This window comes from Sphaeramia orbicularis, chromosome 5 (assembly GCF_902148855.1).
Source record: "Sphaeramia orbicularis chromosome 5, fSphaOr1.1, whole genome shotgun sequence".
NCBI classification, from domain to species: Eukaryota; Metazoa; Chordata; class Actinopteri; order Kurtiformes; family Apogonidae; genus Sphaeramia; species Sphaeramia orbicularis.
In genome coordinates this window covers 15,353,729-15,378,093 of record NC_043961.1, presented here as the reverse complement: position 1 = coordinate 15,378,093, position 24,365 = coordinate 15,353,729, and the positions used below count along the sequence as shown (strand labels likewise).

At 34.5% G+C, this 24,365-nt stretch overlaps 1 protein-coding gene across 1 annotated transcript in view; it reads right to left on the bottom strand.

The window, feature by feature from the left end:
* Nucleotides 1-24,365, bottom strand: part of cntn6 (contactin 6) — a 157,425-nt gene that overhangs the window by 45,991 nt on the left and 87,069 nt on the right. Inside the window, exons 15-19 of the mRNA XM_030135526.1 lie at nt 19,183-19,341; nt 13,269-13,418; nt 11,073-11,143; nt 8,971-9,205; nt 7,754-7,869 (exon numbers count right to left, since the gene is read on the bottom strand). Coding sequence (XP_029991386.1) covers nt 7,754-7,869; nt 8,971-9,205; nt 11,073-11,143; nt 13,269-13,418; nt 19,183-19,341 — 731 coding nt within the window. The remainder of the gene's footprint in view (nt 1-7,753; nt 7,870-8,970; nt 9,206-11,072; nt 11,144-13,268; nt 13,419-19,182; nt 19,342-24,365) is intronic.

Sequence of the window (24,365 nt, the reverse complement as noted above, 5' to 3'; positions counted from 1 at the left end):
AGCCTATAAATAATGACAACTTTAAACTTTTCTCTTTGTTTTAGTGCAAAAAAGTAAAATAAAATTCTGGGAATGTTCAAATGTCTACATTTACAAACATTCCTTTTGTAAAAAAAAAAAAAAAAAAAAAAAAAAAAAAAAAAAATTAACAACCTGAAATAAAAAAAAAAAAAAAAAAAAAAAAAAAAAAATAATAATAATAATAATAATAAAAAAATACTAATTAAATGATGAAAATGTTCAAACACCAATATTTACTAATATTTCTTCCACAAAAAATAATGAACACCCGGAACAGCCTGGAATTTCTATAGAAAAATACATGCAATTTAACAATATTATGCAAAAAAAAGCATAATAGCCTATAAATATTGACAACTTTAAACTTTTCTCCTTGCTTTAGTGCAAAAAAAATAACATTAAATTCTGAAAATATTTACATTTACAAACTGTCCAAATAAAAAAATGTGAATAACCTGAATAAAATGAAATGTTTATGATTTTAAATGTTCTACCTCTAAATTTCTAAAATATATATCATGCTCTGGGTAAAATGACCAGTAAAATAATAGAAATAGAGCCAATAAATACTGACAATTCCAAATTTTTCTCTTTTTTTAACTGAAAAAAACGTAAATTAAATAATAAAAATGTTCAAATGTCTACATTTACAAATATTCCTTCTGCAAAAAATAATGAATATCTGGAACAACCTGGAATTTCTTTTCAAAAATACATGCAGCTTTAACAATATCATGCAAAAAAGCATAATAGCCTATAAATAATGACAACTTTAAACTTTTCTCCCTGCTTTAGTGCAAAAAAATAACATTAAATACTTACATTTACAAAAAAAAAAAAAAGAAAAAAAAAGCAAATAACCTGAAAAAAAGAGAAATGTTCATGATTTTAAATGTTCTACTTCTAAATTTCCAAAATATTTTTTGTGCTCTGGGTAAAATAACCAGTAAAATAATAGAAATATAGCCAATAAATACTGACAATTCCAAAAATTTATCTTTGTTTTACTGAAAAAAAACAAAAAAACAAACTTAAATTAAATAATAAAAATGTTCAAATGTCTACATTTACAAATAATCTTTCTGCAAAAAATAATGAATATCTGGAACAACCTGGAATTTCTTTTCAAAAATACATGCAATTTCAACAATATTATGGAAGAAAAAAAGCATCATAGCCTATAAATAATGACAACTTTAAACTTTTCTCCTTGTTTTAATGCAAAAAAACATTACATTATGAAAACACTTAAACTACCCAAACAAAAAAGATGTGAATAACCTGAAAAAAAGAGAAATGTTTATGATTTCAAATGTTCTACTTCTAAATTTCTGCTGTTGCTGTTTTTTTTGTTTTTTTTTTACTAGATTTGAATTTGTCTGTTTTTATGATGGTTGTATTTTGTTGTTCTTGAATCTTGTGTCTTCATTGTTTTACTCATTTATTTGCTTGTTTTATGATTCGTGTACGGCACTTAGGCCTGTTGTAAAGTTTTTAAAGTGCTTTATAAATAAAGTTGGTTTGGTTAAATGAGACTGATGTTTAGAATGTGGAGCCAGTAATGGTTTCGTCTGTATGGAAATGTCTAATCACTATGGAATTATGTTTCTCTAGTTTATCTTTTTCTATTTAAATTCACTTTGTTTTGTTATTCTGCACACTTCCCCATCAACTGGGTCTGGAATAAAGTTTTGAATGGAAATGAATTGTATTAAATTTCAGCTGCAGGAGACGTTTCCGAAATCTGGTTTCCTCTCAGACCACTTGAATTACAATTTGCAGAAATGTAATTATGGAATTTTTGCCCAGCGACGCTAAAAAACTGCAAATGTCATATTTGATGAGATGCAGCAATGAAATGCCACCACGTATGAGGCAAATGTTCGACAAAGGCCTGAACAATGGAGGAAATTCTAGTTATGTCAATCCGTTCCTTAATTGACAACTCAGGAGACGTGTTATTCTACTGTAATCCTCGTATTTTCATGAAAGCAGCCGATGAAAACACTTAGAAAGAGCTGAAAAGTATATGAATTAAAGCTCAAAGACCGAAAAAAACACCAGCAATTACAAGACTATATGGATGTAATACCTTCTAAACTACTAATCCTATCAATACATGTAAATAATTGGTGTAAAACACAGTTTGTCATCTTTTCATGGTCATCAGATATGACCCGTCTGGATGTCCAGAGGCTCCGTAGTTACCGTGGAAACACCGTCATCTTCTACAACATTGGTTCACCAGTAAAATCAATGGAGTTGGATCAATGACAGTGGATGGAAACATTGGGTTTTATTTATATATATATATATATATATATATATATATATATATATATATATATATATATATATATATATATATATATATTTTAAACAATAAATAAAATGAACAAAAATGTATAAAATATTTCCAAAATAATAAATACTGTGAAAAAATGTGCCAAAAAAAAAAAAAAGCTAGTATTATAATAAATGTTGATTTGAAGTATTTTTAGGGGTTTGAAATCTAAAATAGATATGTCCTCCTTTTATTATATTTATGATTTTTGCTCATTTTTCCACAGTTGATGCAAACACATTCAGGTGGAGCAGGTTTTCTGTGAACTAAAGGTTGGTGGTTTGATTCCCAGCTCCTTTCCACATGTAAAAAATATGAACCAGAGTGAATACGACTGTATGAGAAACACTGTAAAGTCCTATATGTGTATAGAAACAGTAGAAAACACTATGTTAAAGTACTTCATTTGCATTTTGACAGATTTTGTGAAAATGTGATTAAAATCTGTAAAGTTTGGATAAAAAAACATGTTAATATTTGCAAATTTGTGTGTTTAAAGATGGAACTTGTTGTTAATGGGCTCTAATATTCCATAGAAATACCAATAAAGTGATGGAGACACTTTGTTTATGTTCCGTTAATGATGCATTTTACTGTAAAATTCACTTTTCCTTCATTTTTCATATAATAACCTTTGGATTTACTCTGAGCTTTTATGAACATCTACATGATCAGTAAAATAAATATTGGAAAGTGTGTGATTTTTACTGAAAAATGCAAAATGTAGAAGATTATATTATAATAAATGTTGGAGAAGTTTTAGGGGCTTAAAGTCTAAAATTGAATTTTCCTTCATTTCTATGAATTTTGCTCATTTTTACACAGTTGATGCAAACACATTCAGGTGGAGCAGGTTTTCTGCAAACTAAAGGTTGGTGGTTTGATTCCCAGCTCCTTTCCACATGTAAAAAAAAAGAACCAGAGTGAATATGACTGTGTGACATACACTGTAAAGTCCTATATGTGTAGAAAACACTATGTTGAAGTACTTCATTTGCATTTTATTTGAGAGATTGTCTAAAAATGTGATTAAAATCTGTAAAGTTTGGATAAAAAACCAAATTCATATTTGCAGGTTTGTGCATTTAAAGATGGGACTTGCTAACATGCTCTAATATTACCACAGAAACACAAACAAAGTGATGTGTTGTTAATTTTGACAATGGACAGATGGATGGAGACACTTGGTTTATGTTCCGTTAATGATGTATTTTACTGTAAAAGTCACTTTTCCTTCATTTTTCATATAATAACCTTTGGATTTACTCTGAGCTTTTATGGACATCTACATGATCAGTAAAATAAATACTGGAAAGTGTGTGATTTTTACTGAAAAATGCAAAATGTAGAAAATAATATTATAATAAATGTTGGAGAAGTTTTAGGGGCTTAAAGTCTAAAATCGAATTTTCCTTCATTTTTATGAATTTTGCTCATATTTACACAGTTGATGCAAACACATTCAGGCAGAGCAGGTTTTCTGAAACTAAAGGTTGGTGGTTTGATTCCCAGCTCCTTTCCACATGTAAAAAATAAGAACCAGAGTGAATATGACTGTGTGAGATACACTGTAAAGTCCTAAATGTGTAGAAAACACTGTGTTAAAGTACTTCATTTGCATTTTTTGATGGATTTTCTGAAAATGTAATTAAAATTTGTACATTTTGGTAAAAAAAACCCAACAAAAAACAGGTCATTTTTCGCAGATTTGTATGTTTAAAATGGAACTTGTTGTTAATGGGCTCTAATATTCCATAGAAATACCAATAAAGTGATGGAGACACTTGGTTTATGTTCTGTTAATGATGTATTTTACTGTAAAGGTAACTTTTCCATCATTTTTCATATAATAACCTTTGGATTTACTCTGAGCTTTTATAAACATCTACATGATCAGTAAAATAAATATTGGAAAACACATGATTTTTACTGAAAAATGCAAAATGTAGAAAATAATATTATAATAAATGTTGGAAAAGTTTTAGGGGCTTAAAGTCTAAAATTGAATTTTCCTTCATTTTTATGAATTTTGCTCATTTTTACACAGTTGATGCAAACACATTCAGGTGGAGCAGGTTTTCTGAAACTGAAGATTGGTGGTTTGATTCCCAGCTCCTTTCCACATGTAAAAAATAAGAACCAGAGTGAATATGACTGTGTGACATACACTGTAAAGTCCTATATGTGTAGAAAACACTGTGTTAAAGTACTTCAATTGCATTTTATTTGAGAGATTTTCTAAAAATGTGATTAAAATCTGTAAAGTTTGGATAAAAAAATAAATTCATATTTGCAGGTTTGTGCATTTAAAGATGGGACTTGCTAACATGCTCTAATATTACCACAGAAACACAAACAAAGTGATGTGTTGTTAATTTTGACAATGGACAGATGGATGGAGACACTTGGTTTATGTTCTGTTAATGATGTATTTTACTGTAAAGGTAACTTTTCCTTCATTTTTCATATAATAACCTTTGGATTTACTCTGAGCTTTTATGGACATCTACATGATCAGTAAAATAAATACTGGAAAGTGTGTGATTTTTACTGAAAAATGCAAAATGTAGAAAATAATATTATAATAAATGTTGGAGTAGTTTTAGGGGCTTAAAGTCTAAAATTGAATTTTCCTTCATTTCTATGAATTTTGCTCATTTTTACACAGTTGATGCAAACACATTCAGGTGGAGCAGGTTTTCTGAAACTGAAGATTGGTGGTTTGATTCCCAGCTCCTTTCCACATGTAAAAAATAAGAACCAGAGTGAATATGACTGTGTGACATACACTGTAAAGTCCTAAATGTGTAGAAAACACTGTGTTAAAGTACTTCATTTGCATTTTTTGATGGATTTTCTGAAAATGTAATTAAAATTTGTACATTTTGGTCAAAAAAAAAACAAAAAACAGGTCATTTTTCGCAGATTTGTATGTTTAAAATGGAACTTGTTGTTAATGGGCTCTAATATTCCATAGAAATACCAATAAAGTGATGGAGACACTTGGTTTATGTTCTGTTAATGATGTATTTTACTGTAAAGGTAACTTTTCCATCATTTTTCATATAATAACCTTTGAATTTACTCTGAGCTTTTATAAACATCTACATGATCAGTAAAATAAATATTGGAAAACACATGATTTTTACTGAAAAATGCAAAATGTAGAAAATAATATTATAATAAATGTTGGAGAAGTTTTAGGGGCTTAAAGTCTAAAATAGAATTTTCCTTCATTTTTATGAATTTTGCTCATTTTTACACAGTTGATGCAAACACATTCAGGTGGAGCAGGTTTTCTGAAACTGAAGATTGGTGGTTTGATTCCTAGCTCCTTTCCACATGTAAAAAATAAGAACCAGAGTGAATATGACTGTGTGACATACACTGTAAAGTCCTATATGTGTAGAAAACACTGTGTTAAAGTACTTCAATTGCATTTTATTTGAGAGATTTTCTAAAAATGTGATTAAAATCTGTAAAGTTTGGATAAAAAACCAAATTCATATTTGCAGGTTTGTGCATTTAAAGATGGGACTTGCTAACATGCTCTAATATTACCACAGAAACACAAACAAAGTGATGTGTTGTTAATTTTGACAATGGACAGATGGATGGAGACACTTGGTTTATGTTCTGTTAATGATGTATTTTACTGTAAAAGTCACTTTTCCTTCATTTTTCATATAATAACCTTTGGATTTACTCTGAGCTTTTATGGACATCTACATGATCAGTAAAATAAATATTGGAAAGTGTGTGATTTTTACTGAAAAATGCAAAATGTAGAAAATAATATTATAATAAATGTTGGAGTAGTTTTAGGGGCTTAAAGTCTAAAATTGAATTTTCCTTCATTTTTATGAATTTTGCTCATTTTTCCACAGTTGATGCAAACACATTCAGGTAGAGCAGGTTTTCTGAAACTGAAGATTGGTGGTTTGATTCCCAGCTCCTTTCCACATGTAAAAAATAAGAACCAGAGTGAATATGACTGTGTGAGATACACTGTAAAGTCCTAAATGTGTAGAAAACACTGTGTTAAAGTACTTCATTTGCATTTTTTGATGGATTTTCTGAAAATGTAATTAAAATTTGTACATTTTGGTAAAAAAACAAAACAAAAAACAGGTCATTTTTTCGCAGATTTGTATGTTTAAAATGGAACTTGTTGTTAATGGGCTCTAATATTCCATAGAAATACCAATAAAGTGATGGAGACACTTGGTTTATGTTCTGTTAATGATGTATTTTACTGTAAAGGTAACTTTTCCATCATTTTTCATATAATAACCTTTGGATTTACTCTGAGCTTTTATAAACATCTACATGATCAGTAAAATAAATATTGGAAAAAACATGATTTTTACTGAAAAAATGTAAAATGTAGAAGATAATATTAAAATAAATGTTGATTTGGAGTAGTTTTAGGGGCTTAAAGTCTAAAACAGATATGTCCTGCTTCTATAATATTGATGAATTTTGCTCGTTTTTCCACAGTTTATACAAACACATTCAGATAGAGCAGGTTTTTTGTGAACTAAAGGCTGGTGGTTTGATTCCCAGCTCCTTTCCACATGTAAAAAAAGAAAAGAACCAGAGTGAATACGACTGAGAGAAACACTGTATAGTCCTATATGTGTAGAAACACTATAATAAAGTACTTCATTTGCATTGTTTTTTTTTTTTTACCTCTTTTCTGAAAATGTGATTGAAATCTTTGAAGTTTGGATAAAAAACAGATTCATATTTGCAGATTTGTGCGTTTAAAACTGCGACTTGTTGTTAACGTGCTCAAATATTATGATAGAAACACCACTAAAATGAGGCGTTGTTAATTTCTACGTTTAAATACTCATGGGACCGTTCGGCTTCCTCCAGTTCCCATGATGCCTCAGTGCATGTTTTCTAACTATGTGACCAAACACTAGCGATGACCTCAAATCTTCTGTGCAGCGGTCAGGCCACCTGGGCATACCCCCCCACCCCCATGTAAAATATCTGGGGTTCAGGAGAGAGTGTTATTTTTATCTGAGGTTTTCCACGGGTAGATCTCAGGAGAGTGTTTGTTGTAGAGGATAGTGATGTACGATGTTCACACTGTTTTTTGTTTGTTTTTTTTTAATACTGGCTCTCCTCCTGTCTCACATATAAACCTCATTGTGCGACGGGCCCAGCTGGTACCGGACCTCTTCATCCTGTAGATTAGCCCGTGGAAAATCTGCATGCAGTATTTTAATGTCGAAACCATTTCCACGTTGTCGCCGTCGGCAACCGCATTCAAATGAACGCCGGCTTATTGTACTGTCAGTCACAGTGGGATTAATGTCTGCTCCTTGTTTAAATTTCCCTGGTGGCGTTATTATTTCAAGTTGGTCTTTGTCGTACCTCATACGCGATGATCTTCTCGCTGCCGGACCCAGGGGGAATGGGTTCCCAGAACACCTCGATCTCGGAGGAGGACACAGCGCGGGCCCAAACTCTGGAAGGAGCCTCCGAAGGCTCTGTAACACAAAGCATGAATTATACATGTTTACTGTTAGGACTGGGTAGGCCGATGTGTTCATTCAACTACACAGACTATCACTGCAGGAGAAGAGGAGAAGAGAAGAGAAGAGAAGAGAAGAGAAGAGAAGAGAAGAGAAGAGAAGAGAAGAGAAGAGAAGAGAAGAGAAGAGAATAGAACTGAATAGAAATGAATAGAAGAGAAGAGAATAGAACAGAATAGAACAGAATAGAATAGAATATAACCAAATAGAATGGAATAGAATATAACCAAATAGAATAGAATAGAATACAACTGAATAGAATAGAACCAAATAGAATAGAATACAACTGAATAGGATAAAACTGAATAGAATACAACCAATAGAATAGAATAGAACCGAATAGAATAGAATACACCTGAATAGAATAGAACCGAATAGAATAGAACCAAATAGAATAGACGAGAACTGAATAGAATAGAATACAACTGAATAGAATAGAACCGAATAGAACCGAACAGAATAGAATAGAATAGAATAGAACTGAGTAGAATAGAATACAATGGAATAGAAGAGAACTGAATAGAACCAAATAGAATAGAACTGAAAAGAACCGAATAGAATAGAATAGAACTGAGTAGAATAGAATACAATGGAATAGAATAGAACCGAATAGAACCAAATAGAATAGAACTGAATAGAACTGAATAGAACTGAATAGAATAGAATAGAATAGAATAGAATAGAATAGAATAGAATAGAATAGAATACATCTCAAGATGATACGATTTATAATAAATATCTGAAACCATTATATTTGTTGGTGAATCAGAATCTTTCTAAACTGACTGACATTACTCCGATTTCAGTGAAGTTGTTCTAAAAGACAAGCTTTGGTTTGGAAACGTAGAGATAAGATAAGTTAAGATAAGATAAGATAAGATAAGATAAGTTAAGATAAGTTAAGATAAGATAAGATAAGATAAGATAAGACTTTCTTTTTCCCACCATGGGTAAATTTCACAGTTAAACAGCAGAAACATGTGATCATATGTCCTGTAATTATCTGTTGTAGTAAAGTAGAATGAGTGTTTTGTGGCAGTCGTTGAACACACTCACCTTCGTCTGCAGACAACACTCGGACCACTCGGCTGAACGGACCCTCTCCGACGCCGTTGTAGACGCCCACTTTCACCTCAAACTGGGACAGGGGAGCGATGCTTTCGTTTCTGTAAATATACCTGGATGCATCGGGCGACGCCAGCACAGTTTGGATCCAGGTGCTGCTGCCAAGTGTTCGGAAAGCCACCACGTAGCCAAAGTCATCCCCGCTCTGCTGTTCTTCTGGAACGGGCTGAGACAGGAGCAGAACAGTTACGCCTTTGACCCAAACTGTGCACAGAAGGCAAGGCAGGTTTATTTCTATAGCACATTTCAGGTACAAGACAACTCAAAGTGCTTTACATAAACATTAAAAGCATTACAGCAGGGAAGCAATAAAATATAGGCATGAGAAAAACAAACAAACAAAAAAACAAGACAAAATCAGATAAATAGATAAAACAGATGAAAGTTTAAGCTTAAAAGAATAAAAACTCTATTCAAATGCAGCTGAGAACAGGTGGGTCTTTAACCTGGATTAAAATAAACTGAGTGTTTCAGCTGATCTGAGGTTTTTAAATATTTTAATTTAGATAGTTGAATTCTTAAGTTTAATCACATATTAGTCAGTATCAGTTAGGATTCTTTTGTGTCACTAGCAAGGTTATTATCATTAACGAAAACTAATGAAATGACAAAAACTAGAATTGAAAAAGCATTTTCGTTAACTGAAATAAATAAAAACTATAATGAAAAGAAAAAAATGATAACTAACTGAAACTGTATTGTGTGTTTACAAAACTAACTAAAACTTATAAAAATTACAGCTAAAATTCCCTTAGTTTTCATCTTTGTTAAAGTCAGATTGATACAAAATCTGTTTATTTCCCTCAAGCAATTTTAGCTGCTGGCACCATATGATATTTAACGGTCCGTCACTTCTTGTCACTTGTGGTTTACAGTCGTCTTCTGGTCCCCACTCTACCTGGAAACATGGAGATTAAAGTTGGGAGAAAGCAGCAGAGTCCTGTCTGGGATTTATTTGAATACGACAGCGAAGAAGATAACAGATATAACGAAACTAAAACTAAGTATTTAGAAAAAAATTAAAACTAATAAAAACTAGCAAACCTGCTCTAAAAACGAATTAAAACTAACTGAATTAGAGAAAAAAAAGTTAAAACTAAATAAAACTAAACTATAATGAAAAATCCTAAACTATTATAACCTTGGTCACTAGATAGGTCACATCTTGGTCACATACTAAACTGACAGATTTATCAATCAACCAATCAATCAATCAATCAATCAATCTTTATTTAGAGAGTTCCGTGTCATGTCTGTAGCAGCTGCCACTGTCAGGTGGCTGTGTGGGCCTCCGTTTCCCACAATGCACGTCACGACAAAATTCCGAATATGCCCGAGTTACCTCCAGGCTCTGAATGTAAACATACATTTTGTTTATGGTGGGTGGCACTTCGAAATTGTTCACTGTAATGCAAGACATTCAGGTGAGTAATCACAGAAAGACTTACAAATTCGTGATACTTAGGCTGTGACTGGGGTTTTACAGATTTGATGAAAAATTGGTCACAAAAGTCTCCCGCACCTTTAAAGTTCAGGAGGTCACTGATGTATTTTGGTCCTAACCATTCAGAGCTTTATAGACCAGCAACAAAACTTTAAAGTCTGAGACAGAAATGTAATTAGAAGAGCAGTAAAAAATAAAAAAAGAAGAAGAAGAAGAAGAAGAAGAAGAAGAAGAAATAGTATTTTATGTCTCACCAACTATCGTGCTCCCATCCAGCATCTCGGAGTGTCTTGAATTACTTCCAAAAAATATAAAATTGTCACCTAATTCTAGATTTACAGGTGGGGGATTTACAGTAGCTGGTATCTTCATTTTGATTTACACAACAAGGGGAGTCAGCAGGCAGCAAATCAGAAAAAAAACCTCAGCCTTTTTAATTAAACGCTCCTCCAGTGAAGCCAGACGACTGCAGATACTGTAACTCTAACCAAAAAAAAAAAAACAAAAAAAAAACCTCCATTCTCGTCAAAAAACTCTGAAAGCTTTGTCACAATGATTGCCCACTCAGAAATGACCATGATCCTCTTACCTCCCACATGATGACAAGTTCTCCTCGAGCTCCCCCGCCGCCGCTCACATTAACCGGTGCAACCTTGGGAACTAAAAAAAGACACAAAGAGAAAACTTAATCAGCCTTGGCTTTTGGTTGGATTGTGTTGGAGGCAGGTGCAGAGGATTGTGTTAAAGCGCACGTCTTTCTTTGAACCAGGTGATCACAGACGCTCTCATTTACACAAAACAGGTTCAACCGACGCGCCGCAGGAATTAGCTTTTTGTTGACAGCGGCATTACCAGCCGTGTAAGGCGCGACGGCGTTTAGCGCGGCGCCGCACGTCAACCCCTTGTGTGAGGCGCCACGGGACGCTTGTTCCCGTGTGATTTAAGCAGCGGGGTGGGAATTACTGGGATAACCGGCTCGAAACACACACTTTCTGGTGGCGTGTGAGGATAGGTCACACCTGGAGTTGATCTGAATGTAATTAATAATGTCACAAGTTCCAAAAGCCTGAAACGCACACACTAAAACGCTATATGGACAAAAGTATGTGGACATCTGTGTTGAATCCAATCCACTTTATTTATAGCACATTTAAATGACAAGAATGTTTCCAAAGTGCTGCACATCATAAAAACAATAAAACAATTTAAAGAAATACTAAAAACAATGAATAAGTACATAAAACAACAACAATGCTCCAAATAAAACGATAAAATCAAATAGTTACAAGTAATAAAATCAATTAAAAAAATAGTATGTGGACATGTTGAATTCAGGTGTTTCTTTTCTAACAGGGGTCTGGGATACAAAACAATTATGTCAAATTTCCTAAAATAATTTTATATTGGGATAAATATCATTGCATTTGTTAGTTTGGTTTAAATTATTATCTTTGTTTCCAAACTGCCTCAGATGGTTTGGAACTTAATTTCTCTCAACATTGATTTTTTTTTTTTTTTCGTTGACTATGATTTAAAATGTTCTACCTCTAAATTTCTAAAATATTTTTCATGCTCTGGCTGTAAATAATAATTTTCTTTTCATCTTTTTTTTTTTTTTTTTTTACTTCATTTATAGAACTTTTCAACAAATTAACAAATATACTACTTATAATTTAGAGTAATGTGTTCATAATTCAAAGATTTACACCGGACAACATGATAAACCCCCCCCCCCCCCAAACACACACACACACACACACACACACACACACACACACACACACACAAAAGGCAATACAAACAAAACACGTATTCCAAGACAGTCAACACAGTGCATTCTGGTCCATTTAAGGAAAAAATAAGTAAATAAACAGGTCAATCAGAATTTAAACAACTGAAATGTCAAATAATAATTTTCTACCTGAACTAACCATCTACTTTAATAATAACAATAATAATAATAATAATAATAATAATAATAATAATAATAATAATAATGGATTGGATTTATATAGCGCTTTTCTAGACACCCAAAGAGCTTTACATTATTACATTACATTATTTACATTATTTCTTCACATCTCACTGAGGAAGAAAAATCTCCCATTAAACTTTAAGGAAATATTGATGTTTTTATGTCAATTCATCATGAACAGGACATCTTATAGCTGTAGACATGATGTGTCCCAATATTTATGCCCATATAGTTTATAAACATCAATATTTCTTTAAAGTTTAGTGGGAGATTTTTCTTCCTCAGTGAGATGTGAAGACAGCAGATGGTTAGTTGTGGTAGAAAATTATGATTTACAGTCAGAGCATGAAAAATATTTTAGAAATTTAGAGGTAGAACATTTAAAATCATAGTCAGGGATAAAAAAAAAAAGCAAAAATCAATGTTGAGAGAAATGAAGTCAAAACCATCTGTGAGGCATTTTGCAAGCAAAGATAACAATTTAAACCAAACTAACCAATGTAATTATATTTATCCCAATAAAAAACTATATTATGACATTTGTCTGTTAGAAAAGAAACATCTGAATTCAACGCGTCCACATACTTTTGTCCATATTGTGTAAGTAAATGTAATTAAATTTCCACTTTGTTCTTGTTTTCATGTGACCGACTAATCAAAGTATCGCCATGAGAAGGAACAAAAGGTTTTCAATGAGTCACATCACAGGCAGCGCAGAGGGAAGGTGCAGCTAATCAAACAGTTAAATTACGTTTTCCAAGTGGGACTGATTAATTTGTTATGAACAGAAGCAACAAATGGAGATGGTACCTGCTGCTCTGGTTCGGATCTGCTTGGATGGCGTGCTGGGTTCTCCAACGCCAACGCTGTTGATTGCCACCACCCTGAATTCATAATCCACCCAGGGGTTCAGGTCTCTCACCGCCGCATGTGTCGTCTGCCCAGGCACTGAATCAGGAACTGGGATGAAAGAGTTTAGAACACAGAGATGTTTAGTTTCGTCTGGTGTCACAGAAGCGCCGCACACAGGATACACGTACGTTCCGCAAACCAGTGAAGTCCATCAAACTGAAACAGACATGAGCTAATCTTTTAATTCTAATCCATTTATAGTTGGCTGTGTGTTGTGGATAATTCAGAGTGTGTCACAAAGCATTTTTATACATTAACTCATAGAATTAATTAGTAACGTTACTGGGATTGAGTTCCTGAGCTGGCAAATTGTTTTATGTTTAAATGAATTAACATCTTAATATTGTTACTGCTGTAATAACTGTCCTACACGGAGAACAAACACACCCTTTAATGTCTATGCAGTAGACACAACTTCCACTTATTATGGGAAGAGTTTGGAAAAAGAAGATGTTCAAGGACGTAATGTTTGTGTTAGACTTTTACTTTTACTTTTTAACGCAGTGATTTGCAACTGGTGGTCTATTCTATTCTATTCTATTCTATTCTATTCTATTCTATTCTATTCTATTCTATTCTATTCTATTCTATCTGTCTTTTAGAACAACTTCACTGAAATCGGAGTAATGTCAGTCAGTTTAGAAAGATTCTGATTCACCAACAAATATAATGGTTTCAGATATTTATTATAAATCGTATCATTCTATTCTATTCTATTCTGTTCTGTTCTGTTCTGTTCTATTCTATTTTGTTCTATTCTATTCGGTTTTATTTGGTTCTATTCTATTCTATTCTATTCTATTCTATTCTATTTGGTTCTATTCTATTCTATTCTATTCTTTTGTATTCTATTCTGTTCTATTCTATTCTATTCTGTTCTGTTCTGTTCTATTCGGTTTTATAATAATAGAATAATAGTAGTAGTAGTAGTAGAATAATAATAGAATAATAATAGAACCAAATAGAACCGAAGAAAACCGAATAGAACAGAACAGAACAGAATAGAACAGAACTGAACAGAATAGAATAGAATAGAATAGAATAGAATAGATGGTTCTATTCTATTCTATTCTATTCTATTCTGACCTGTTCAAACCTGTTTTCAGTGGGTCGAACCCCAAAAAATAATGTTAAATTCAAGGTCAACTTTATTTCTATGGCACATTTAAAACAAGTGCCTAAAGTGCTGTACAAATCTGCAGATACAAACGCAAGACATACTAGAACTAATAAAATAATTAAAAATACAGGATATACTAAAACTAGGGATGTACTGATGCCAAAACCAGTATCAGATATCGGTCCGATACTCAGCGTGCGTACTTGTACTCGTACTTGTAAAAGTACTCCAATACAACTGCACCGATACCACTTATGGCAGCATGACATCCGCAGTTAAGTGCAGCAGGTACACGGTGGTGGAGTAATGTAGGGATGCACTGATACCACTTTTTTCCAGAACGAGTACTTACATTTCAGTGCTTGCCGATACCGAGTACCGATACGAGTACTTAATAATCCCATTCCAGTTCTTAGTTCCTTTTGTAAATGTGCTTTATTGTCGTTGTCATTAGTCTGACTGGAACAAAGTGCTGCTACTGACATTTAATGTGTTGGAATGAGCGTTTGTCAATTAATCCACCAGGAGGCGCCGCTCTGAATTAACCATACTGGACAAATACCACGAAGAAGAGTAAAGTTTTATGAGAAGAAGAAGAAGAAAGTCAGTAATAACAAACATGGAGACGACAGAGGTAACACTAATGTGATACTAGTATTGCAGCGTTTTCACTAGTAAGGTTTAAAAGTTTCAGCAGGTAGAGAAAAGAGAAATGAGCCATAAGTTTTGTTTTCACTTCTGTTGGTGGTGGTCCACACTGCTCCGTACCCCCGCTGGTATTCTCATTCTGGGTATGTATCCGCAAGCACCTGGTAAACAGATGGAATGTACGCAGAGGACGGACAGAACGCTGCGTCCATATCTGTCTGTGTCTGTAACGTTACTTGCAGTCAGCGTTACTTTTGTCACCGTCATTTATTTTGAAAAATCTCCACACTCTTCGCACTCCACACACATTATTCCACCGCTGCGTACCAGCTGCACTGAACTGAGAACGTCAGACGGCCAGGTCAAGTGGTATCAGTGCATTTGTATCGGATGTCTTTTATGAGTACCAGTACGAGTACACACACTGAGTATCGGAACCGATGCAGATACTCGTATCGGTATTGGTGCATCCCTAGAGTAATGTCAGCAATGTGGAGATTTAACTAAATAAACGACAGTGACAAAAGTAACACTGACTGAAAGTAACATTAAGGACACAGATGGATACGGACGCAGCGTTCTGTCAGTCTTCTGCATACATTTCGTACGCAATTCTGTCTGTTTTTCAGGTGCTTACGGATGCGTATCAGACAGAGAATACCACTGGGAACCGCGGAGGTAGAGGATCTGTTCAAAGAGCGATTGTGTGAGTTAGAGAAAAACTACTGACATACTGTATTTATGATAACTACCCTCATCAATATCAATATTAGTATCACATTAGTGTTACCTCTGTCGTCTCCATGTTTATTATTACTGACTTTCTTCTTCTTCTTCTCTAAAAACTTTACTCTTCTTTGTGTCATTTGTCCAGCATGGTTAATTCAGAGTGGCGCCCCCTGATGGATTGATGGAGAAACGCTCATTCCAACACATTAAATGTCAGTAGTGTTACGCCCCGGCCTAGGGTTTCACCAGGGCGAACATAATAGGCTCAACTTTTGTCCCCTCCCAGCTCCCAAGCACACACGTCAGTCAAAAACTAAGATTCACAATATTTATTATCAGTATTTTGTTCAACTAAGGAAGGGTTAGGGGAGGGAGCGGCTAAAACAACAAACAAAATATCTTCTTTTACAATTTACTAACTTACCTAACCAAAATAAATGCAGGAAATAAAATACAGAAAACTTACCTAACTACCTAACAAAAACAGGAGAAAAGGTGAAAACAAAAGAGCCGACCTCCCCTACCAGAAAAAGGTTCAATTTAACAAAACTATTTACAACTACAAACAATCAGATTTTTCCAGGATCGAAGACTGACGGTCACACACACGAACACAGGGTTGGGAGCTGACAGGAGGCAAGAGCGAGCAAGGATGGGAGCTCCAGGGCCATCTTTAAAGGGCCGGGCAATCATGCTCCACCAATCAGAAACCTGCAACAAACGGAAACAAAAGGGCACAGCACACCTACAGGACGGGGGAGAACACACACACTAAACAGAAAACACATACATATAAATATAAATAGATAAATTATGACCCAGGGTCATAACAGTAGCAGCACTTTGTTCCAGTCAGACTAATGACAACGACAATAAAGTACATTGTCAAAAGGAACTAAGAACTGGAATGGTATTATTAAATACTCATATCGGTACTCGGTATCGGCAAGTACTCAAATGTAAGTACTTGAAAAGGGTGGGGAAGCAAAATTTACAATATTTTGAGGCAGGGATTGAAAGACAGTGTATGACCAATTAGTTTATTGAAAGTCATGAGAATTTATTTGCCACAAGAAAACTGACATAATAGAAAATGTTTTTATTCTATGTGTCCTCCTTCTTTCTCAATAACTGCCTTCACACGCTTCCTGAAACTTGCGCAAGTGTTCCTCAAATATTTGGGTGACAACTTCTCCCATTCTTCTTCAATAGTATCTTCCAGACTTTCTCGTAATAGTTTTGCTCATAGTCATTCTCTTCTTTCCATTATAAACAGTCTTTATGGACACTCCAACTATTTTTGAAATCTCCTTTGGTGTGACGAGTGCATTCAGCAAATCACACACTCTTTGACGTTTGCTTTCCTGATTACTCATATGGGCAAAAGTTTCTGAAAAGGTATGGATAATAGTGTTAGGTATGAGTATGACATCAATATATGTTTGGTTTCAAAACAATTGACGTCGTGCCTGCTGAGAAAAAACAACTAAATGTTCATTGTAAATTTTGCTTCCCCACCCTGTACTTGTACTCGGTCTGGAAAAAAGTGGTATCGGTGCATCCCTAACTAAAACTGATAAAAACAGATACACGCTAATATGATAAAGAGCACCTAAAAATATAACCAGAAGATAAAACAAATAAAAGTCACACACTTGTATTAAAAACTAGTGCAAATGTTAAGAAACAAATTCTGTGCTTTATTTTTATGAAGCAGAGCACCGTCCATTCACCCTCCCCAGCAGTAGTTGGCAGTAATGCACTGTAATGCTAATTAACACCAGACATTTTACAGTGTAAAAGAAGACCCAAAAGTTTCTATTCATATCATGGAGAAACTTAGGTATGACAATGACTACATCAGATATGGTTATACCCAGAGGTGGGTAATCCCAGCTCCATAGACTAAAAGTCCTGCCATGTCCAGGGTGACACAAAAAAACGGGAACTTTTTTAACAATCCAATAAAACAAAGAGTGATGGAAGAAAAATATTTTATTCATCGTAATTGAAACCTTAAAACATGCCATTTAAGAAACGATGATGGAATTTTCTTTTTTTAAAAATTACTTCCTGTAGATGGCGTCCTCCTGTACGAATGCATTCTTGAAATCTGCTGTTGAGATTCCTCATTGACCGCTGCAACATCTCAGCTGGGATACTGTGAATTCCATCCTGAATTCTCTGTTTTAACTCATCCACAGTTCTTGGTCGAGTCGTGTACACTTTACTCTTGAGATAGCCCCACAAGAAAAAATCACAAACGGACAAATCTGGCGATCTAGGGGGCCAGGGAACGTTACCGAATCTTGAGATCACACGGTTACCGAACAATCCTCGCACATCCGCCAATGGTTACTAAAATGGGGGTGTGTTTACTTGCTCAAGGTCACTGTCTCGCAGTTCTGCCACTTGCTCATGTCTGCCAATACGCACTTCAAAAATTCCCGTTTTTTTGGGTCACCATGTATTTGTTCCAACCACTCACTGAACCAACCCATTTGGATGAGCCCAACTCCTCATCCAGGTAGATGGGATAATGAGTGAAATCACCTGTGTTAAGTGAACAGGTAGAACCAATACGTGGCAGGACTTTTACTCTATGGAGCTGGGATTACCCACCTCTGGTTATACCTACATCGGACAAAAACTTCAGTGTGTTTAATCCTTGAATGTGTAACTGAGTGCACATTTTAGTTTTGGTAAAAGGAGTGATATTTTGCTATTTAAAATAGAATTATGCATTTTCAAACATTTCCCTGTGGTCTACATAAACTGTAAATGCCATGCTTTGGTCTGAATTCTTCATTAATTCAACTCCACAGGTCCATCTTCAACCCTGCAAGAATAACAGCTTTGTGTTCGACTAAACAGGCCCAGGTTTCACATTGAGTAAGTAAATTAAGACTAGATTTGTATTATATTTCAATAAATACACTTTTTGTGACATTTTTGTTTGGTGGTGTGCCTTGTGATTTTTCTAATGTAAAATATGTGCATTGGCTCAAAAAGGTTGAAAAACACTGAGTTAGGCCTAATTATGCTATGAGGCTAACGATATGTCTGTACAAACCTTTGACTATTCTCCACACTGTGTGCACCAAGATCCAGACCTGATCACTGCAGCTTTAATTACTCATGCTTTGCTTATTAAATTATTGACTTTAAATTCTGTGAATGGATTTAGCTTAAAAAATCCATAAAGTGCTTTTCAGTGCAGGAAGCAGTGCATAAAAGAATGATTCCATGTCCTGTAGACACTGTTATTCCACACTACTGCCTTGAATTAATTGGAAATAGACGTGATAGTTGTACCTGTTCTCACACTTTGCCATCCGATGGAGAAGGGGGTCCTGGCCTGGACCAGGTACATGGTAACAGGACTGTGGTTGTCGGTTCCAGAGCCCCAGGACAGTTGGACGGTGGTGTCTGTGATGTCAGTCACCACCAGGCTCTCCGGCGCACCCGGAGGTCCTGCAACAAGAAGAAACAATGACAGACGCATCAGCACGGCGCTCGGCGGCGGTGCGCAAATCAAATGAAATCACATCAGGTTAGCTTCATGCATGGCAGACTCAGATCCCACCACAGGTGTTATGTGATTCATAACGCGGCTAACAAGCTCAATTCAGGGTTAGTGGAGATATAATTGGTTCTACTGGGAGCGCCGGTCCAATCGATACGCTGTACAGTACAGTTCAGGAGGACCTCAGGTTTCACTTTCTACTCTAGCACGTTAATTATATATACACACGTCAAGTTTAAAGTACTTTTAAAGTTTGATTGAACCCTTTAACCCCTGAGACATGATTCCAGGTAAAGATGCTGCTGTGAAGTGTCGTCTGTTTCAGGTTCATAAAAGCTGCTGTGTTCTTTTTCTTCAGTGGTTTTGTTTTACTGTGTGTTTTAGGGTCAAAACAGGTGGAATAACAGAAAAAGACAAAGAGAGGAATTAAAGTTTGACAGGTTTGGACTAAATAAGGCACTAGAATGAACATGAATAAGAGATTTAGGATGTTGAACATGAACAGTGAACTGGAACACACTGAACAACAACAAGGATTTGAATTTGAGCCCAGTAGTTTTTGTTTGGGGCTCTGTTTTTTTTTGTTTGTTTTTTTTAAATAAATGAGCCCATCTGATTTTTGACACCAGGTTGAACTCTATAAAGCAGTTACACAGTTGAAAAAACAAAAAACAAAAAAAAGAATAAAATAAGCAATAAAATGAACAAAAACAGCCAAAGTGATGAATAAACTGATCAAAAGTGAATAATAAACCAACAAAATAATAAAGAACAAATTGAAGAAAAAAATATAAAATAAAATGTAGAAAAATGACCTTAACAAGCAACTAAATGAACAAAACAAAACAAAAATGTACAAAATATTAAATAACATGAAAAAATATGCAAAATATTTACTAAAATGAAGTAAAAAAAAAAAAAAAAAAAAAAAAAGGAAGAAGGAGAAGAAAATAAGCAACAAGGGTTTGAATTTGGGTCCAGGAGTTGTTGTTTTGGGCTCTTTTTAAAAAGTATATAAATCAGTCAGGCTGTTTTTTGACACCTGGTTGAACTCCAGAAAGCAGTTTCACGGTCAAAACTCAGTAAAAACACACACACACAAAAAAAAAAAAAAAAAGAAAATTACCACAACACTAGAATGTTGAAGATGAAATGTGAAATGTAACACCTGTAATTGTTAATTTCAGTTGATTTTGTTGATTTTTTGTCACAAATTTTTGTTCTTTTCACTCATTTTGATTCATATTTGTTCATTTCTGTCTTTTTTTTTTTTTTTTTTTGCATTTTTTGATCATTTTCTTGATTATGTTGTTCATTTTCAATATTTTTTTTGCTAATCTTCATTCATGGGTTGATTATTTTTGTTTAATTTCTTGCATTTATGAATATTCTGATAACTTTAGTTGACTTTGTTGATTGTTTTCCTTTTTTATTTTGCTAATTTAAATCTTTTATTACCTGGTTGAACTTCATAAAGCAGTTTCACGGTCAAAACCCAGTAAAAACCCAGTAAAAAAAAATAAAGGAAAATCACAACAACACTAGAATGTTGAAGATGAAATGTGAAATGTAACACCTGTAATTGTCAATTTCAGTTGATTTTGTTGATATTTTGTCACAAATTTTTGTTCTTTTCACTCATTTTGACTCATATTTGTTGATTTCCGTCATTTTTTTTTTGTTGCATTTTTTGATAATTCTCTTGATTATTTTGCTCATTTTCAGTATTTTTTTTGCTAATCTTCATTCATGGGTTGATTATTTTTGTTTAATTTCTTGCATTTATGAATATTCTGATAACTTTATTTGACTTTGTTGATTGTTTGGCTTTTCTTTTTGCTAATTTAATTTTTCTATTACGTGGTTGAACCCCATAAAGCAGTTGCATGGCCAAAATTCAATAAAAACACGGTAAAAATAAATAAATAAATAAAGGAAAATCACAACACTGTAAACAACAGTAAAAACAAAAAATGACAGGAAAACAGTGTAAAAAAAAACAAAAACAAAAGCTTAAACTGTCTACTTTTATAGTGAGTCGGTCTCACTCACTACTCTGTGTTTTACTCTTCATTCCACAGGTGGCGGGGGGTGAACTGAGCATGCTCACATGTCTACGTAAAGAACAAGGTCTATTTTATCAGCACGTTTAGAATTTTTACCCATTGAGCAAATGGTTGAATTTGTATGAATATTTCAATCAAATACACATTCAGAACGCTCACCACAGACACGTTAGGTGCTAAAGGGTTAAAACACATCTTCACTTTTTAGGGTGTGAAAACAACACTGGAGTTTTCAAATACAAGAAAAGAAAAGTCAAGGTTAATGATTACGAAGAACATTTCGAAATTTGCCCTGTTTTGTTCCTCGGGGAGATGTGTGCCTTCAACCAGAAAGACAAAAGAAAAAGCTCCCCTCACGCCAGCGAACCGAGCGGCGCCAAATCATTATTTAACAAACGCATCAGACAATATTAATGAGGAGGGATTTAAGAAAACAAGAGTGGGGTTTTCAAGTGGGATCTGAGTGAAATTAGGAAAAAACAGCAACACGAGATCAAACAAACAGGCAGGGACTCGCATTACTGACATGAGATTTTATGCTAAGCCCCGTAAATCTGCGAAAACTAGCACCAAGCCCTCAGCGGGACAACCTGCTGTGGAAAAGAGATCACTGGGCATCAACAATACTTGGATTCAGATTATGCAGAAAACCTACAATCTGTATGTACGACGTTAGCTCAGGGATCAGGAAGCCATGTGGAACCCAGACAACAGTATTACAGCCCAACTGGGGACACTGGGTTGACATTTGGTTACACAAATGCAGATACACAACATTATTGAAATCGTTAGACTCATAATTACCTAAGTCATACACTATATGGACAAAAGTATGTGGACACGTTGAAGTCAGGTGTTTCTTTTCTAACAGGGGTCTGGGATACATAATAACAAATGACTAATACCTGTAGCACTTAGCATTAGCGATTAGCATCACCATGTAGCCCATTAGGAGCAGGGAGCTTCCACTGAAAACACTCAAGGTTTGGTGTTCAGTTTTTGTTTTTTTTTTGTTTTTTTTTTCATGTTACATCACACTATACTTTCTATTCATTCATTACAATTGTAACAAACACGAGTTAAAGATCAACTCAGACGGAATATTGTTAAAACTGAACTTACGTTAAGAAATTTCAGGTTCACGTTATTTGTATTTATACACGGTGTCCCAAAAATGTATACACACTCTAAATAATTGTAAAGTAGGTGTTTATTTCAATTCAAATGTTCAAAATGTAATGGAATTTACAAACATCATTTTATTATTTTGTGATCGCCCTGATAGCAAAATCATTGTGGCTTAAATCTGGCCCAAAACTGACATGCCATTTTGGCAAAGTTCTGGGCGGATGTGTGGGCCCTTTAATAGGCAAGCCAAAATCAAACCAGAAGGAAGCCAAAATTCACCCAAAACTAATTGTGGACTTCCAAAATATAGCCATAATTGTCCCAGAAAAGCCCCAAATCCCCATAATCCAGCCAAAAAGTAGTCAAAACTGACCCAAAGAGAGGCCAAAAGGAGGCCAAAATTCACCCAAAATTTGTGTTGATCATGCTTTTAAAATGAAATGGGGTTTTCTTCCTGGTTGAAATTCCCGCTCTTTGCGCAGTGTTTTGGCTTTACAGAAATATGCCAAAACACAACCAAAACACATCCATATATGGAATAAGATGTTGCCGCTCTTTAGTCAATCTTCTGTCTTGCCATAAACATGCCATACCATCCCTATACTTGATCCCGCTCTTTGCCCAGTCTTTTTGTTAACCAGACGTATGCCGTAACTCAGCCATATACTGCTGGTGCCTCCATATCTATTATGGATAACCTTAATCATACCACAGTAAAGCCTAAAGGGTTTCATAATGCCAAAAGAAAGCCAAAAATGCCAAATGTATGCCATAATACTGCCAAAATATTTGCTATCTGGGCACCTGTTCTCAAACTGATGTCCGTTCTGGTCCAGACACTGCTGACAAGGTCAAGGTCAAGGTTACTTTATTTATACCCGTAGGTAGGTTTGTTTTGCAGTCTAGGTGATTGCCTTGGCATTACAACAACATATACATTAAACATGCAAGACAGGCACTTGATCACGCTTACAGACAGGACAAAAAGACAGGGCAAAAAGTGTTCAGTGTTCCACCATTCATCGGTATAGCAGCATGGAAAGTAAAAGAATAAAATAGATAAGATCCAATAAATAAAAAACAAGATGCAATAAAACACAATAAAATCCAGAAAAGATAAAAACAATCCGGGATAAAAACCAGGATAAGAACATAAAATTAAAAAAAAAAAAATTTAAAAATTTGAAGTCACAATAATAATAAATAGAGCAGAGAAATGGAATAAATAAATAAGTTAGTAAAGTGCAATGTCACTATTTCTTATTGAGCTCAGTGACAGCAACAGGAACAAAGCGGTTTTTATAACGCTGTGTCCTGCACCTTGGGACTAAGAACCTCCGTCCAGAGGAAAGGAGTTGAAATTCACCTCGTAAAGGATGGGAGTCATTATTAAGAACTGATGAAGCCATCCTCTGGACCTGTTTAGTGTATAGGGAGGCGGGACAAGACTGGGACTCACCAATCAGGCGACTGGACCATCTCACTAGTCGCCTGATTGACTAGACGCCAAGCAATGGAATCGCACACATCACCAAACAATTCCCTTAGTATTTGCGTGCATTCACGTTCAATGGCTGCTCTCAATTTAGTGACTATTGCAGATCTCTTTTTTTTTTCCCAATTCATATTTTTATTCAAAACAGTCTCACAACATATTACACAGGACATCATTGATACAAAGTACACTGTTCTCGCTCTTTTTTTTTTTTTTTTTTAAAGAAAAGGGGGTGTCAATATAGCTCACAGAAAGAAAGAAAAAAAAGTAACTTGTGAATCTT